General features: G+C 52.1%; 1 protein-coding gene across 5 annotated transcripts; it reads left to right on the plus strand.

The window, feature by feature from the left end:
• The first annotated feature begins 2,136 nt into the window (after positions 1-2,136).
• Positions 2,137-15,827, plus strand: PI16 (peptidase inhibitor 16). 5 transcript variants are annotated; one of them, XM_061146593.1, is made up of 7 exons: positions 2,137-2,365; positions 7,460-7,681; positions 10,431-10,540; positions 10,815-10,903; positions 11,541-12,092; positions 12,434-12,573; positions 14,714-15,827. In XM_061146593.1, the coding sequence occupies exons 1-6, from the start codon at positions 2,195-2,197 to the stop codon at positions 12,553-12,555; spliced, it is 1,266 nt and encodes a 421-aa protein (XP_061002576.1). In that variant the 5' UTR covers positions 2,137-2,194; the 3' UTR covers positions 12,556-12,573; positions 14,714-15,827. The 5 variants fall into 5 exon arrangements, with proteins under 5 accessions (XP_061002576.1, XP_061002574.1, XP_061002575.1 ...); XM_061146591.1 differs by lacking the exon at positions 14,714-15,827 and adding an exon at positions 12,987-13,439 and having other exon boundaries at positions 11,541-12,221; XM_061146589.1 differs by having other exon boundaries at positions 2,138-2,365; positions 11,541-12,221.
• Positions 15,828-18,467: the final 2,640 nt, after the last annotated feature.

An 18,467-nucleotide genomic window follows, 5' to 3' on the forward strand; every position in this document is an offset into this window, starting at 1 on the left:
TCCCCTGATAGGTTCCCTTTTTTCTGGCTAGGCATATGTTGATTGGCTGGCTCCAGGAGGCCTGATAATTATGTTACCCGGGGAAACCAGGCCTAGTCCTAATCTAGGCTGCCTGCCATGGCGTTAGCCGTGACAGCCTCACAATTTAATGCTCACAACCATCCTATGAGGTAGGTTCTCTTCTAAGCCCAATTTACAGTTGAGGAAACTGAGGCCAGCAAGCAAGGAAATAGATTGCCCAAGGCCACGCAGACGATAAGCCCTTATCGCCCTTATAAGAGTGGATAAGCACTCTTATCCACAAAACTGTACATGCTTCCTGGTGGTTTTCCTCCTTCCTGATGGTTGGGATCAGATCTCTCTTACTCACCCAGCTCAGGGCCTGGCACGATGGAGCGTGTGTGCGTACTAAGTTCTTCAGTCATGTCCAACGCTGTGCAACCCTATGAAATATAGCCGTCCAAGCTCCACTGTCCATGGGATTCTCCAGGCAAGAAATACTGGCAAGGTTTACCATGCCCTCCTCCAGGGGATCTTCCCCACCCAGAGAAGCTCTGTAAAACCTTTGTTAAATGAATGAATGAGTGGGTGGATAAATTCTGCCCACTGTGCTATCTTGACTATTCTTATGTGTATAGTTCACCGAGAGTGCAGGCTTCGAGGATCCCAGCTGAACTCTGGAAGTAATGGTTCCAGGACCTCCCTGATTGTCCAATGGTTAAGAATCTGCCTGCCAAAGCAGGGGACATGGGTTAGATCTCTAATCTGGGAAGATTCCACATGCCACAGGGCAACGAAGTCCATGCGCCACAAATACTGAAGCCTGAGTGCCCTAAAGCCAGCGCTCAGCAACAAGAGGAGCCATGGCAATGAGGAGCCCGCCCACCACCGCTAGAGAGCCTGTGCTCAGCAACAAAGACCCAGGGCAGCCAAAAACTAATTAATTCATTAAAAAGATTACCGACTCCAGCTTCCTACCGCATGAAGGCCAAGAACTTGGTCCCTGCTCGGTCATTACAATGCAAGGGCTTGACCACTGCAACTGGGCCTGTTTCCCTTCCAACACCCTCCCCTCAGAGTCCTTGCTACAGCAGCTCACTCATGGCTCTGCTTTTCTGCTCTCTCTTGATTAAAAAACAACAACAACAACAAAAACAGATACGTTCTATCTTCTATATATTCAGAGTAGGAAGGGTCCCACCATCCCACCTCCAAATAAGCACCTCAAGCACATGCATTCACTCAGGGCACATGGAGGCCACAGTTTTATCCAGAGTGAAAAACCCTATTCCAAGGCAGTGTGGTTGCTGTCTATTGTGAGGGCCTGTTGTTTAGTTGCAAAGTTGCGTCTGACTCTCTTGCGACCCCATGGACTATATAGCCCACCAGGCTCCTCTGTCCATGGAATTCTCCAGGCAAGAATACTGGAGTGGGTTGCTATGCCCTCCTCCAGGGGATCTTCCCAACCCAGGGACTAAACCCACGTCTCCTGCATCACAGGCAGATTCTTTACCACTGAGCCACCAGGGAAGGCCCGTCGAGGGCCTGCAATGTGCCAGGTACCATACTGGGTGCTTTTTGTATATCTGATCTCATTTAATCCTTCCAGCTCCATGAGGTAGGTACTAAGACTGTCACTGGTTCAGTTGAGAAAACTGCCAAAAACATAGCTAGAAAAGGAGCAGAACCAGGATTCAGACTGAGGTAGTTGGCCCAACCTTTACCAAACATACCCTGTCTTCCTCTATCCTTCCACAAGCCACCTGCAGCTTTCTTATCTTGCCCAGTGCTCTGAGCGTGGAGTCCATGTGGCTTCCTTCCTGTTATGTGTCCTTAGCACCCAGTGGGTGTGACCCACGGTGCAAGAGTCATTGCAGAAGTTACTGTGATTCTGTGGACTAGAGGACCTGTCAGGAGGGACCACAGAACTCACATGGCTCTTGGCCTGAGCCCCCATTACCGAGAGAAAGGAGGCTCTGGCCAAGGACTCTTGAGGGGGGAGAAATGCTGGGAGTAGACTCAGCTCTGGTCAGGACCCAAGCACCCTGCCCTCCCTGAGACATTGTGTGAGCAGGGCCAGGCCTCCAGATTCAGCCCCTCCCGCCCGCCCCAACCAGGGTGGTGCTTGTGGAGGAAGGACTTTAAATCCAGCTGCCAGACCCCTGAACGGGAGAGGCAGAGAGGACTGGCCACCATGCAGAGCTCCGGCAGTCTCCTGGCATATCTGCTGCTGCCACTGCTACTGCTGGGGGCTGCCCCAGGCCCCGCCGGCGCCCTCAGTGAAGTTGAGAAACACGTGATGGTGGAGCTGCACAACCTCTATCGAGCCCAGGTGTCCCCGCCGGCCACCAGCATGCTGCGAATGGTGAGTGCAGCCCAGACCCCCGCCAACCCCTTCCTCCCCACGAGTGGAAGCTCCCTCGGATTCCCCTCTCCGGCCCCATAAGCGGTCTCATTATACAGATGAGCAAACCGAGGCTTAGAGGGACTCGCGGGCCCCTTAGGAGCTTGCAGGCCCACACCTGGTAGAGCTGGGCTGGAAGTCCTGCTTCCTGACCCAGTGAGCCCTTCCCAGCACCTCCTAAAATGCGCATGCCCCTGGGAGAGGGAACACAGGAAGCTCCTAACACCTGGGTGAAATCATCTTTCAAATGCCCTCCAAGGAGATGAACAGAAAAAACAGGCAGCAGGATGGGAACCAGCACCCAGGGTAGGAGGGATGCACTAAGGAGGTGGGGTGAGAACAGGAACCAGAAGCAGAGAAGGCTCTGGATCACACACATCAAATTCTGCTCGACCACCCAACAGGCCAGTGATTCAGGGTGAGTCCCTTAACCTAGTGTGCATGCACGCGTGCTCAGTCACTTCAGATGTGTCTGACTCCCGGCAACCCTGTGGACCATAGCCCACCAGGCTCCTCGGTCCATGGGATTCTCCAGGCAAGAAGACTGGAGTAGGTTGCCTTGCTCTCCTTCAGGGGATCTTCCCAACCCAAGGATCAAACCTGCGTCTCCTGCATTGCCGGCAGATTCTTTACCGCTGAGCCACCAGGGAAGGCCCCTTAACCTAATAAAGATCCTCAGTTTCCCATCTGTAAAATGAGGTCATAATTAGAGCTCCATAAATATCAACATACACGCTTCCCTGGTGGTTCAGTGGTAAAGAATCCACCTGCCAATGCAGGAGACGCAAGAGATGCAGGTTCAACCCCTGGGTTGGGAAGATCCCCTGGAGGAGGAAATGGGAACCCACTCCAGCATTCTTGCTGGGCCATGGACAGAGAAGCCTGGTGGGCTATAGAGTCCATGGGGTCGCAAAGAGTCTGACACAACTTAGCTACTAAAACAACAACTAATATCAACATGACTGAATCTCAAAGATATAATATTGAATAGGGGGAAGTGAAATCTCAAAAAATATATACATATTCATTTTTAAGTAGAGTAGGGTATATTTGCATGAGGTTTAAAAAAATGTAAAAAGTTCTATTGCAAACTGGTGGAGGACATATGCAGATGGACATACCTAAGGATGACAGAAGCCAGATTTGGGGATGTAGTTACCACTGTCAGAGGGGGAGTTTTTTGATGCAGGTTTAGGGGGCAGGATGCTCAGGATTAAAAGAGAGAAAGTGAGCAATTGACCCCTTTTCTCCCCGCCCCCCGCCCCAAGGGCTAGACCGGCCCATCTTCTCCAGTCACCCTTAGGTGGGGAGTGGCATCCAGGGTCCCTTAGCTGGTGCTGAAGAGCAAGGCTGCACCTGTGGGGTCCAAGCCCAGAGTTCTAACAGCTTTGTCCAACCTGGTTAGTGACTCTGGGTGAAGTGACCCTCAAAAGCCTCTGTTTCCTGATCATATGGCGCTGGCAACCTCTGCCCTGGGGGTCAGACAGGAAGACCTGTGAGAAAGATCTACAGCTCCGCAGGTGCACACAGCATCCCCCTTCCCAGTTCTGTCGGCCTTGGCAACCGACAGGAGCTGCAGACAACAAATTAGGAGCCCCCGATGCTGGTACCAGGGCTTCCCTGGTGGCTCAGTTGGTAAAGAATCCACCTGCAATTTGGGAGACCTGGGTTCAATCCCTGGGTTGGGAAGATCCCCTGGGGGAGGGCATGGCAACCCTCTCCAGTATTCCTGCCTGGAGAATTCCATGGACAGAGGAGCCTGGTGGGCTACAGTCTGTGGGGTCTCAAAGAGTTGGATGCTACTGAGTGACTAAGCACAGCACATATGGTGGTACCAGCTCTTCCTACAGTTCCCTGATTGAGGCCTGGAACTCACTGTTGGGCCTTGGTTTCCCCATCGGTAGATTCCTGATGCCCTACATTCTTGCTGGCTGAGACTGGGGGCAACACAGGCTGGGAACTGCTTTGCAGTCAGAGGAGGACCTCAGGAGTGGGGCAACACTTTCTGAAGCAGTTCAGGTACTGGCGAGATATGCTGCTGCCTGGTAGGAAGTGATCTAAGGAAGGGCGGATAAGGCTGGACTGGGACATAAGGCTAAATTTGGGACAAGTTTCAGGCTCAGCTTCAGCAGTGATAAATGCGAGACTCTGGAGTTATATGGCCTGGGTTCACATTTGACTTTGCCTTTTATTAGCTGTGACCTCAGCCAAGTTACTTATCCTCTCTATGCCCCAGCTGTAAATCAGAGATGACAACACTATAACAATTCTCATAGGGTGGTTGTAAGGACAAAATGAGTGACTATCTGTAAAGTACTTAGGACAGTGCCTGGCACACAGTAAGTGCTCAATAAGTGATACAGAAGAGGGAATGGATCCAGGGTGAGGCAGGTGAGTGTTATCATGGACTCTTCTCTCTCCCTCAGCCTCCAAGTCTAATTATCACCACTTTTACCTCCCAGAAGGCCCAACTGTTCTTGAATTGCATCTCCTCTCACCTCCCACCATCTCTTTGACACAACCCTGCTTCAATGTTTCTTTTCCCACGGACTTCTAGAACAGCCTCAACCTGCTTCCCCAGCCTCTGGCCTCTAAAACCAGCATGAAGATCCAATACATTGGTTTGACCTTGCTCAAAACCCTTCCTTGGCTCCCACCGGCTCCCTGCTGCCTCCAGCTAAAGCCCCAGCCCCTGATGGGCCCTGCTCTGGGTGTCTGGCCCTGCACACCTCTCCAGCCTTGCTTCCTGCACACTTTCTCCCTCTAACCCAGCAGCTGTCTTTCCCCCACCAAGACCTTGTTTCCCATCTCCACCTGTTGGCTCATGTTTTGCCTCAGCTCACGCTGCCTTTCCCCTCTCCACCTGGCCAGTGCCTTACTTTTTAACACTTAGCTTCACGTTTCCTTCTCCATCCTCGTGCATGCATGCTCAGTTGCTCAGTCATGTACGACTCTTTGCGACCCCATGGGCCCGCCAGGCTCCTCTCTCCATGGAATTCTCCAGGCAAGAATCATGGTGTAGGTTGCCGTGCCCTCCTCTAGTCTCCATCCTCGGGTTGGGCTAAATGGCCCTCTCTGGTAAGGGTTAGGCCATTGGATAGCTGTCAGTGACCACATAGTGGCCTAATTAATGGTTTATAACACTGAAATCTTGGGCTTCTTAGTTCTGGCCGTCACCCCAGGGCTGGCATAGTGCCCAGGACTGTTGAATGAGTGAAGGAGTGAATGAATGGACTTGCTTTCAGATGGTGACCAACTGGCTACTGTGGGTGGGTGTTGTGACCCTTGAGCCTCTCCACAAGGGTCTCTGGACAACTGACAAGCCTTAAGACCCACAGGAGTGACTCTCTAACGGTGGGGCTCAAGGCATCTAGTTAGAACAGAAATTACAGCCAGGGTCTGTAGAGGAGCCTGCTTTGAGCAGGGCTGTGTCGCAGTCATTAACAGCAGACAAATGTCTTCTGAGCACCTGTTCTATGCAGGCCACCCTGAAGGTGGCCTAGTCTGGAGCCCCGAAGATCATCCCAGGCACCCCAAGCCTGGTCCCCAGCACCCTGTCCCTTTCCCCCTCCCTGCTCTCCACCACTCCCCATTTGCAAGAACCTCAGAGACCAGTGACTTGGGACAAAAATGCCCACAGAGGGGAAGGGGATTCACCCGAAAGTTATAGCGGTAGAGCTATCCAGCCAGGGTTCCCATTCCTACCCCAGGCAGCTGCTCTTGAGAACCGTGTCGTGTGTTGGGGGAGGAGTGGGTGTGACCACACGGCCCCCTCCCTTCGGGGTCACCCACGCTCTTGGCCCTTTATGGGCCGTCTGGCTCCTGCAGTTGGCGGGCCCCCCAGAGGGTGGAGCAAGAGTTGCTGCCAGGCCATCCATTTCCAGGAGAGGCCAAGGACAAAGTTTAATGGGATCCAGGCTTCCCTCCTCAATCCTTTGGTCAGATGCCTCGTTAATTCCCTCTTCCCACCCACCCTGGGCCTGTCCTCCCTGCCAGGGACACAAAACCTCTGAGGCCCCCTAACCTGAAATGCCCCTTCCTACCATCTCACTGGAGGTCCCCACTGGAGAATCCTGCCTTTGGGACTAGACAGCTCTCTGGGCCACCAAAGCTCTGAAATCCTTCTCTCAGTGAGCATCGCACAGAGATACTTCACTTTCTTGGGGAAAGTGGTTGTCTAGTTGACAAGAGAGCAATTGGGAGGACAGCCTGGAACTAGAAAAGCCATGGAGGCCGGGTTATCCCAAGGGGAGTGCATGAAAGTGGTAGTCGCTCAGTCGTGTCTGACTCTTTGCGACCCCATGGACTGTAGCCCTTCAGGCTCCTCTGTCCACGGAATTCTCCAGGCAAGAATACTGGTGTGGTTTGCCAGGGGAGATTCTTCAGGGGATCCCCTCCTCCAGGGGATCTTCCCGACCCAGGGGTCAAACTCAGGTCTCCTGCATTGCAAGCAGATTCTTAACCATCTGAGTCACAGAGAGTGGGAGGTTAAAGGAGTGCTGGCCCCTCAGTCAGATTTCTGGTGGGTGGGTAGAGGGAACAGAATGGCTGAATAAACCACCCAGCCCCGGAACATCTCACTGGACATCTGGTGTGTCAGAACAGTTTTCAGGCAGCCCGGCAGGGCATCAGCACCCACCTTTCATGTAGACAGATATTAGTATTAATTAATAATTCCACTGTCAAAAACATCATCCCATTTATTCCTCCCGAAGGCCTGTCTGAGGTCAGAATGATAGGCAATCTGTCTGAAACCACACAGCTGCGGAACAGTCCCAAGTTTGGCTAACTCCTCCTGACCTGGGGTGCCACCCTCCCACCTCCCCACAGAAGCCCACCGGGACCAGAGTTCTGCTCCAGATCACAGCCACGAGTCACCCCACAAGGAGGGGTAGGGTCTTCCTCCTCCAGAGGGCCCCCCAGGACACCCTCAACCTTTTTTTCTCACCCCCACAGAATCGTGGGCATCCTCCCCTCCCCTCTCCCACCCTCCTCTCCCGCCTCCCCTGAGCCCGAAGCGTCCTCACCTCACTGATCCCTGACCTGTCCCTGCAGAGGTGGGACGAGGAGCTGGCCGCCTTCGCCAAGGCCTACGCGCAGCAGTGCGTGTGGGGCCACAACAAGGAGCGAGGGCGACGCGGCGAGAACCTGTTTGCCATCACGGGCGAGGGTCTGGACGTGCCTCTGGCCATGGAGGAGTGGCACCACGAGCGCGAGCACTACAACCTCAGCGCCATCAGCTGCGCTGCGGGCCAGATGTGCGGCCACTACACGCAGGTGAGGGGCTGGCCGGGAGGGCGGGGTCCGCGACAATGGGGCGGGGCCGCACGGCGATGGGCGGGGCCGCACGGCGATGGGGCGGGGCCGCACGGCGATGGGCGGGGCCGCACGGCCATGGGCGGGGCCACCTCTCCCCTCAGGTAGATCCCAGGAGTCCCTAAGCCCCGCTTCCATCCTTCGTAAAAGTCGTCTCTCCACAGCAATTCGGGTGTTATCCAGGCCCCCAACGAATTTCTGTTTCTCACAAACCATCTTTAGTTGTTTGTCTCTTTTGAAAACTTAGGTGCACCCCGTCCTCCGGCCTCCCGCTCCTGAAGAGACCTGAATTAGGTGTTCCTAAGCCTCTCTCCCAGAGAAGGCAACGGCACCCCACTCCAGTACTCTTGCCTGGAAAATCCCATGGACGGAGGAGCCTGGTGGGCTGCAGTCCATGGGGTCCCTAAGAGTCGGACACGACTGAGTGACTTCACTTTCACTTTTCACTTTCATGCATTGGAGAAGGAAATGGCAACCCAACTCCATTGTTCTTGCCTAGAGAATCCCAAGGACGGGGGAGCCTGGTGGGCTGCCGTCTATGGGGTCGCATAGAGTCGGACACGACTGAAGTGACTTAGCAGCAGCAGCAAGCCTCTCTGGAGGCTTGTTGGAGGATAGTTACTGTGCCAGGCGATCCTGACCAAACTCTAAGCTATCTTGTCCTCTGGCCGAGGTTACACACGGCTGTTGGCCCCAGCAGTAAACACATCCCTCCTTTCTCCTGTCCCTCTCTCACTGTCCCTCTTTTGTCCTTTCTCAGAGTGTCTAGGTTGCTTCTTCTAATCTGCCAGGGACTGATAGAGCAAATACACAATCTTACTTTTGTCTTTAAAAACAACATGAAAAATAAGAGAATCAGTTCAGTCGCTCAGTCGTGTCTGACTCTTTGTGACCCCATGGACTTCAGCACGCCAGGCTTCCCTGTCCATCACCAACTCCCAGCGCTTGTTCAAACTCATGTCCATCAAGTCAGTGATGCCATCTAACTATCTCATCCTCTGTTGTCCCCTTCTCCTCCCGCCTTCAATCTTTCCCAGCATCAGGGTCTTTTCCAATACGTCAGTTTTTCCATCAGGTGGCCAAAGTACTTGTAGCTTCAGCCTCAGCATCAGTCCTTCCAGTTAATATTCAGGACTGATTTCCGTTAAGACGGACTGGTTGGATCTCCTTGCAGTCCAAGGGACTCTCAAGAGCCTTCTCCAACACCACAGTTCAAAAGCATCAATTCCTCGTGCTCAGCTTTCTTTAAGGTCCAACTCTCACATCCATGCATGACTACTGGAAATACCTTAGCTTTGACTAGACGGCCCTTTGTCGGCAAAGGAATGTCTCTGCTTTTTAATATGCTGTCTAGGTTGGTCATAGCTTTTCTTCCAAGGAGCAGTCGTCTTTTAATTTCATGGCTGCAGTCACCATCTGCAGTGATTTTGGAGCCCAAGAAAATAAAGTCTGTCACTGTTTCCATTGTTTCCCCATCTATTTGCCATGAAGTGACAGGACCAGATGCCGTGATCTTAGTTTTTTGAATGTTGAGTTTTAAGCTAGCTTCTAATAATTTTAAAATAAGAGAATAATAAATAAATAAATAAATAAATAAAAATTTAGATAAGAGACTACATGGTCACAGAGTGAAGGTTTCAAGAGCCTTCTGAGAGTATTTCCTGACTCTTGCAGTCACTCATTGCTTTACTGCATTTTGAAAGTTTGCATTTGCAGACAAGGGGTGTAGGGGGGTGTGTAGAGGAATTAACATTAGTGTTATTGAATTCTTTTTTTTTCTCCTCCCAATGATCTTTTGTTGTTCAAACAATAACATGACAAATTTTTTTAAAAGGAAAAGGAAATGAACCAGCCACCTTCCCACCCATATCCACCAGTTCCTCTTTCCAGTGTTTCTTTTGGGTGGTATTTTTAGTGCTGATCTTTAGGGAAGGAAATCCCAACATCACCCATCCATATCAGGAAGTTGTGAAACCCCAGCCCTCCCTGCCCTCTTCCCCCTCTCACACGCCCATACATATATCCACCTGCAGGAATTGCTGGCAGAAGCCAGCAGGAGAGGCCTGCCCCACCTCCACTCCTGTGTTCTCCTAGGCTGAGTGCATGTTCACTCTAGGGTCATTTCTGCCTGGCAGATGCTCAACAGTGGTACCTAGGGAACTCTCAGCTGAGTCAAGCCGCAAGACCCCAATCCTGGGAAGTTGTGCAGAGTTAACAGTGAGAGCCCGATCTTACCACACAAAAAACCCAAACAAAACAAACAAACAAACAAGGAAACTGGCTTCAGATTGAGTGACTGAAATTAGAAATAGCAAAGGGAGGCTATATTGGCTTGTTTCAGCCAATGGCAGTGCATAAAGGTTGTTTTGATTTGTTGCTAATGTTTAAGATTCTCCTGTTTAAGATTCATTCCTTTGTTATGTCCCTTGTTTAAAATGTAAGGGACTCTAGGAAGAGCCCACAGGAAGAATTCATGAGGGTCTGTCAAAGGGGGAGGTTTTCAGAGGGATAGAGTCCTGGTGAAACAGTGTGTGTGGTTGGTTGAGAGTAGAACTGCTTGGGACAGTTTTGTCCTGAAGCTGTGCATCCTTGGGAATTTGGCTCTTACACACAGGTTTCCTCCTCTCTCACCCACGGAAGGCTGAGGTAGAGAGACACTAGCTAGGAGCCATCTTGCCCAGGCTGAACTGTTGGGTTTGCCTCCCTTCAGGTGGTCTGGGCCAAGACAGAGAGGATTGGCTGTGGTTCCCACTTCTGTGAGAAGCTCCAGGGCGTTGACGAGACCAACATCCACTTGCTGGTTTGCAACTATGAGCCCCCGTGAGTGGGGTAGGGAGCCCTGGGGGAAGGGGGTGGGCAGGAGCCAAGGGGAGGGCTTGGCTGGACACAGTCTCAGGAAGAGGAAGCGGGCTGATCTGGGACCCGTCTCCTGGGGAGCTATGAGGGCACCAGTGGAGTCTGATCTCATCGGTCCAGCAAGTTAGTTCAGGGTGAGTAAGACCCAGGGAGCACTTCCAGACAAGGCTTGTGTATGAGGGATAGGGTCAGCGGTTGGCTGGGACCCCGCCCCCAGCATTCTTCTCGCCTCCTGCAGGGGGAACGTGAAGGGCCAGAGGCCCTACCAAGAGGGGACTCCGTGCTCCCAATGTCCCTTGGGCTACGACTGCAAAAACTCCCTTTGTGGTGAGTCCGGTTGGTGGGGGGGGGGGGGGGGGGGGGCGTGGCACTGGGGGAGGAAGGTGAGGCAGGGAGACACCCACTGGATGGTCTAGAGCCTCCTGAGGCTCCAGAGCAGCTGTGTGGGCCACGGGAGGAACCTTCAGCAGCCCCAATGCATCCAGGTTCCCAAGCCCACTTGGCCCGCTTTGCCCTCCTTGCATACCCACTTTGGCACCCTGGCATTCCAAGTGACCAACTTCCTACCCTCCAAGCAGAGGGTGGAGGAGTTGGGGGCTCCCCGAGCAAGAGCACGGGTGGGGGTGAGGGTGTGTGGACAGATGGTGATCAGAGGGACCAGGGCCTGAGACACAATGGGTGTGCTAGGAACAGTAATCCAGCTGAAGTCCTCTATAAAAGTGGAAGTGTGAGTGTGGAGAGGGGAAGAATTGGACAAGGTGGTAGATGGAGGGGCAAATGTCAATCACAAGAAACAACGAGGAACATATTCACTGGAGAGGGTGAGTGTGTGTGTGTGTGTGTGTGTGTGTGTGTGTGTGTGTGTCTTCACAGTACATTTGGTCTCCTCACCTTGATTGTGGTGGGGTGAGAAATGCAGGATCCTGTTTGCAGCACTAATGCCAGGCCTTGCCTCTCTTCTCAGAACCCATCAGAGGCCAGGAAGAGGCTCAGGATTTGTCTTCCCTGATAATTGAGGCCCCATCTCCCCTTGCAACAGAAGCCTCAAGCTCTAGGAAAGAGGGGATCGATTCTTCCTTAGCAACAGAACCTCCACCCCTCTTGGTAACAGAGGTCTCAAGCTCCCTGGCAACAAAGGTTCTATCGTCTAAAGAAACCAAGGCCCCATCTTCCTTAGTAACGGAAGACTCCCCTTCCACGGCAACAGAGACTCCACTTTCCTTAGCAACTAAGGTCCCTTCCGTTTTGGCCACTCACAGCCCACTCTCCTTGGATAAGAGGCCAGCTACCCTCCTCCCCAAATCAACCCATGATCCCCCCCCTAAATCAGCAGACAAAGAGGCCAGGAGTACAAGAATGCCTTCCAGGATCCCGGAGAGTTCTCTGCACCCCAAGATATCCTTGATGGGGACACGGGAGCCGCTACCCCTCTCCCAGGAGGAGGGTGAGGCTGAGGCCGAGTTGCTTCATTCCAGTGAGATCTTGGCCTCAGTCTTTCCAGCCCAGGACAAGCCAGGTGAGCCGCAGACCACATCAAAGCACAAAGGGCACTCCTCCTCCAAGTCCCTGTCCAACTCCCCCAGCGCCTCTGCCACCGCCAATGCCATGGGTGGGCGTACCCTGGCCTTGCAGTCCTCCTTGCCAGGTAAGGCCTGTAGCGCCCATCCTACCTCCCCTTCGAGCTGCAGAATGTCAGCACCCCGCTCGAGCATAGGCAGTGTGGGCAAGGCAGGGCGTGCACCCCCCAAGTAAGAGCTTCCTCCCTGGCTGCTGGGTCCCCACATGTGTGCCAGGTAGGGTGGGTGGGAGGGCAGGGAGAGACGTCCAGGCTGAGGCCAAGCCTCTCCCTTCCTGCAGATGCGGAGGGCTCTGGAAAGCATGGCTTCAGGTCAGGGTCAAATGCAAGCCCTGGGCACGTCGGGGGCCTCCTCCTGGGACTGCTGCTACTGCTTCCCCTGGTGTTGGCTGGAATCTTCTGAAGGGGTCACCACTCAAAGGCAAGGCCTCACGTGGGGATCCCTCGCCTCTGGATTGTTTTCCTCCAATAAGAGACCACGGTTTCCTGGGAGGTCCTCTCCGGGACCCAGCAACCCTCCTTCACCCCAGCCGGACCCCAGGCCAGAGGCCTTGTGCCCACAGGAGGCCTCTACAGGGCCGACCCATGGCACTGCCTGAGTGCCTCTGCCTCTGGGGAGGTGCACCCCTTAGCCAGCTGCAGGGGGCTCTGAGCACGTTCCTGTGGCGTCAGGGACCAGCTCTCCAGGTGTCTTGTGGGCACAGTCCCGCTCTTCCGGGAACAGAAGGTCTCAGGGCTTCCCACGGACCTCCTTGGCCCCTTCCAGTCCCCTGGCCTCTCCCTTGGGCCACTGGAGCCTGGACCTGTTCCCAGGGGTGCTTCCTGCCTTCTCAGGGTGAAGAGGTCAGCCGTCCTCCAGCCATCTCCCCTACCCTGGCCCCAGCCCTTCCCAAACAAGACACTTCATGGCCGAAGTCCCTCTGGAAGGGAAAGGCTGTGGGGCGTCTGCTTGATCCACACCTCTCTGGGGGCACAGGGCCTAGCCGCCGTGAGCTGATTGCTGCCTGCTGACTGCACACATCACCTGGGCCCCTCCGGTTCCTCCCTTCTCAGTCTTGGGGTGGGGTGGGGGTGATGATTCTGGGGCGGTCTCTGCCTGCCTTGGCCTTGGGTTGTCTGCCGAGGCAAGATAAGGGTTCTCCCTGAGTGTTCCCCTCCCCGAACTTGCCTGTTTAGCTGGCAAGGGGGTGCTGAGAGGCAGATGAAGGACAAGCCCCATCTGAGAGGGGTTCTACAGGAGGGCGGGGAGCAGGGACCGGGGAAGGGAGGCGGCCCCTGACTCCCGAATAAAAGCCTATGTATGAGCACCGGTCTCTGTGCTTGTGAAGGGTGGGGGGCAGGGGAGGGCTCGCTAGGGGCCCTGGGAGACTCACCTCTTCTGCTGCTGACCCACAACAACCGTTCCCTCTTCTTCATACCCCGTCTCCCCCAAACACTCCATTGAGTTCTTTGAAGCACCTTTCCAACTGCACACCCCCTCCAACAAAAAAAATCTTCAGGTAGCTGGCGGGAGGCAGACAGGGCCAAGGGGAGGCCAGGGGTGTTGGGCTGACTCTCCCAGGAGTGGTGAAGCCCAGTTGGGCTCGTGACCCAAGATGGGAGCAGCACACAACCTCTTCTCGGAGGTGCTGCTGCCCAGGCCCCTCCTGGACGCAAGGTCAGCAACATACCTCAGGGATGGCTGGGCCAACCCCTGGGACGTGGAGGAGTCCTGAGAAAAGGCTCTGGATTCCCAGACACCTGTCTCCTCCTGACACTGCCCCGAGGAAGCAGGAGACAAGTGTGTGTGCGTAGAGCTCACAATGGTAGGTGACGAGGGCAGCTCGGGACCCAAACTGGGGCTGGTGGGGAGGGGCAGGCAACCGTCTCCAGGCAAAGCGGGCTGTGAAACAGTTAAATAGGAAATCTGTCCAGAGCTGCACACTGCATGTGTGTGTGTACGTGTATGTATACATACATATATTTATATATCTATATATACACACATACGTGATATATATATATTAATGAATAACTCATAGAACATAAAATTCACCGATTTATAGTTATCACTCAATGGTTTTTAGTATATTCACAGGGTTATGCAACTATCACAATTTTAGAACATTTTTATCACCCCAAACAAAAACTCCATACCTGTCAACAGTCCCTTTCTCCTTTCTTCCACCCGCCAGACCCTGCCCTAAACAACCACTCATCTATTGTCTCTATGGATTTGTCTGACATTTTGTATAAACAGAATCATAGAATATGTGGGCTTTTGTATCTGGCTCCTTTCACTTAGCATATGTTCAAGGTTCATCCATGTAGCATGAAATAGTACTGTATTCCTTCTGATTACCAAGTAATATTCCTTTATATGAAATACAACTTCATCCATTCATCAATTGGTAGACACTGGGTGTGTTCTACAATTTGGCTATTGTAAGTGCTGCTGCTGTAAACATTCACGTAAAAGTTTTTGTATGGTCATATGTCTTCATTTCTCTTGGGTACATGCTAGGAGTGGTATCAGATGGTTAACTCTGGTCATATAGTAACTCTATGTTTCATTCTTTCAGGTACTGCCAAAGACTACTTTCCAAAGTGACTGCACCATTTTACAATCCCACCAGCAATGTACAAGGGTTTCAGTTTCTCCACATTGCCAACACTTGTCTTTTTTGATTATGGTCATTGTAGCAAGCATGAAGTAGCATCCTGCTGTGGTTTTGGTTTTCATCTCCCTGATGGCTACTGATGTTGAGCATCCTTCCATGCGCTTAGTGGCCATCTGGGTATTTTTCTTTGGAGAAATGTCTACTCAAGTCTTTTGCCCATTTTTTAACTGGGGTATTTGTCTCCTGAGTTGTAGGGATTTCTTATATATTCTAGATACAAATCCCCTATCAGATAAATGATTTGCAAACATTTTTTCTTATTCTGTGGGTTGTCTTTTCTTGATGGTATCCTTCAAAGTTGCTCATTTTGATGACTTCTGACATCAATGTTTTTCTTTTGTTATTTGTGCTTTTGGTGTTATATCTAAGAAACTCTTGCCTAATCCAAGGTCATGGAGATTTATGCCTATTTTTAAGAGTTTTATAGTTAACTGTGTGAATTAAAATGTAAACATTTATTTCTAGACTGTCAGTCATATTCCATTGATTTATGTCTCTTTATGCTATTACCTACCACACCATCTTCATTACTGTAGTATTGCAGTTAAGTTTTGAAATTGGTAAATGTAAGTCCTCCAACTTTGATTATTTTTTTCAAGATTGTTTAGGCTATTCTACGTCCCTTGAATTTTTTCCATAAGTTTTAGGACCAGCTTGTCAAATTTCTGCAAATTTTCATAGGGATTATGTAATCCATCATTTTAGCAATATTAAGGCTTCCAATCCAAGAACATGCACTGTCTCGCCATTTATTTAGGTTTTCTTTACTTTCTTTCAACAATGTTTTACAATTTTCAAAATAAAAATTTTGTAATTCTTTTGTTAAATTTGTTTATAAGTATTTTATTTTTATGCTATTGTAAATGAGACTGTTTCATTAATTTCATTTCATTCTGATTACAAGCATATAGAAATACAATCAACTTTATATACCACAACCTTGTTGAATTCATTTATTAGTTCTAACAGCATTTTTAGTGGCTTCCTTAGGATTTCCTATATACATGATTGTGTCATCTGCAGTTTTACTTCTGCCTTCTAACCCAGATAACTTTTCATTTTCTTGCCTAACTGCCCTGGCTAGACCCTCCAGTACAATGTCAAGTAATGGTAAGAGCAGTTTTTTCTTATTCCTGATCTTAATGGGGAAAACATTCCACCATCTGGTAAAATATGGACTATGGGTTTTTTCATAGATGCCGTTTATCAGGTCGGGGAAGCTCTCTTCTTAGGTTTTTGAATGTTTTCATCATGAACGGATGCTGACTTTTGTTAAACACTGTGCCTATTGAGATGATCATGTGGTTTTGTTCCTTCTGTGGTGAGAATGTGACACTAATTGATTTTCAGAGGCTGACCCTGCTTGCCTTCCTGAGGTGGGAAGGGCATCTCTGCCTTCGTGAGCCTGTTTTCTCAAGCAAGTCCCAAGTCCTCTGAGGTGCTCAGCTGAGGCAGCCTCAGGGCGGGGCCAGCGGGTGGAGCTAAGCCATCCTCCTCCGTTTTGGGGTGGGATCTGCCGGCGTCCCCCCAGTTAACAGCACCTGTGTCCACAGCCTTCAGGAAACCTGTCATGTCAGAGACCTCTTTGGCAATTTTTGGGAAATAACTGAAGCCAAGAGATGGCATCCCAGAGTAGACAGGCAGGGCTGTGACAACTGGCCAGGAGCAGGGGTGGCTGGGAGAGAACGGGAGGCACATTCAAAAGGAGGGGGAACGGGGTCTCGCACCCTGAGCCCTCGGGGACCAGAGCGGGGTGGGTCTGCTCCCGTGCGCTGCTGCATGCCGCCCAGACGTCTGCACACAGCCACAGGCTCCAGTGGGGCCCCGCACACACCACCGCCGCCTTTACACGTGATGTGGGCTTCATCACAAGGGGTCCCGGAAGGCCTGTCAGGGGACCTTCCAGCTGTGTCCACTGGAATTAGGTTTTCCAGGAGGGGAGGGAGGTGTCCACAGGATATCCCCACTCCCATCACCCCTCCTTTTGCACACAGCTCCGCCCCTCTCCCACCCCAGTTCAATCCACTCTCTTTTCTCAGATCAGGACCTTGTCACTCTAGTTTTCAGGACTGGGAGCAAACATGCCAGGTGCTATGGGGGGTTAGGGGAGCGGGTGGCAGGGGTGGATTCAATCCTCAAAGAATGAAAGGTCCAGGAAACAAAGGGAGCATTTAACATATATAATACATGCACCTGAATACTGAACTGAAAATGGTTAGGCATAAAAAAACCTTTGCTCAACTAAAAACTGAGATGGAGCCCGAAATTCAGAAATCCCAGGGTATTACCTGGGAATGGCACTGCCTCTCCTCAAAGTGACTCGCCAGGCTCACCCAGGCTGGCTCTTCACCTTGGTGGCTTCTCCAAACACCTGGGAGGAGGCGGCTGTCAGAGGGAGGGGTTCTTAGGACTAGCTCAGCTCTGACTCTTGAATCTGGGGGCCCACAGGAAGCAATTAATGCAAGAACAGGACCTGAGGGTGGAGCAACGGGAAGAACAGCTACCCCAGGGCAGTGGTCAGTGCCAGGGGAGACCACGCTGGGCTAGAGAAAGGTCACATGCTGTGTGGCAGACCCGCCTCTGAAGGGTATTCCTTCTCTACAGAATCCACGCCAGCGAGCCCTGGCCCACTCGCCTTGCCGTGTGCTTTCCCTCCCGGCCACTTCGGTTGTCTGAGGTTGAGTGTAAGATCTTAGTGACCCCCCACCAATGTACATTTACAGGATACCTGCACGGGCACGCTCCCGTGTTCCTGGGGAACAAGGATACGCGAGGCAAACTAGGGCAAAAGCATCCCAGGGCCATTCCTGGGCAGGACCCAGCCACACTCTGAGGAAGTATGACCTAAGTCCCAAACCCCAACTCCCAAAGCCCGCTCCCCTAGAGCAAGGGCAGAGAACACTTGGGGAACCCAGCTGGCCCTCAATTGGTATTACCACCCCATCAGCTGGAAGCCTACAGTCTCCAGGGACCAGCATGTTCGATCTGTAAGTTTTGCCTGTTTATAGGCCCTGGTGTTCGGCAGAAGCAAACGGAGGGAGCTTTGCCTTTTCTAGAGGCCAAGCTCGGTGCTACAGCTGGGCCACCTACCCCTTCTGCTGTACCCACGTGACTGCTACCCAACCAACTTGGCAAATGGTGCTGAGGATAGCTGGACTTTTGCATGGAACATTTTCTGATGCTGGGAGGACTTTTCAAGGGCCTGTCTCCCTGGGAAGAGGCCTGTGCACTAGCTGTTGCTCTGTGAACTGGCATCTCGGCCTGTCTAATTCAGAAAACCGTCCAACAACCTGAGCCCCCACCCTCCCCCTGCCCCCGCCCACTGATCTACGCCAAGCCCGGGCTGCCCCCAGCCCTGTCACTTTACAGCCCCTTCTCATACAACAGGGCTTCTCTTGTGGCTTAGCAGGTAAAGAATCCGCCTGCAATGTGGGAGACCTGGGTTCGATCTCTAGATTGGGAAGATCCTCTGGAGAAAGGAACAGCTACCCACTCCAGTATTCTGGCCTGGCGAATTCGATGGACTGTAAAGTCCATGGGGTTGCATAGAGGTGGACACGACTTTCACCTCACTTCACTTCTCATACAACCACAAAGGACTGAGAAACACCCTGCAGACAGTTAAGCTCATGAAAATAAGAGACTCTCCACAGAG

This window comes from Dama dama, chromosome 7, assembly GCF_033118175.1.
Source record: "Dama dama isolate Ldn47 chromosome 7, ASM3311817v1, whole genome shotgun sequence".
Taxonomy (NCBI): domain Eukaryota; kingdom Metazoa; phylum Chordata; class Mammalia; order Artiodactyla; family Cervidae; genus Dama; species Dama dama.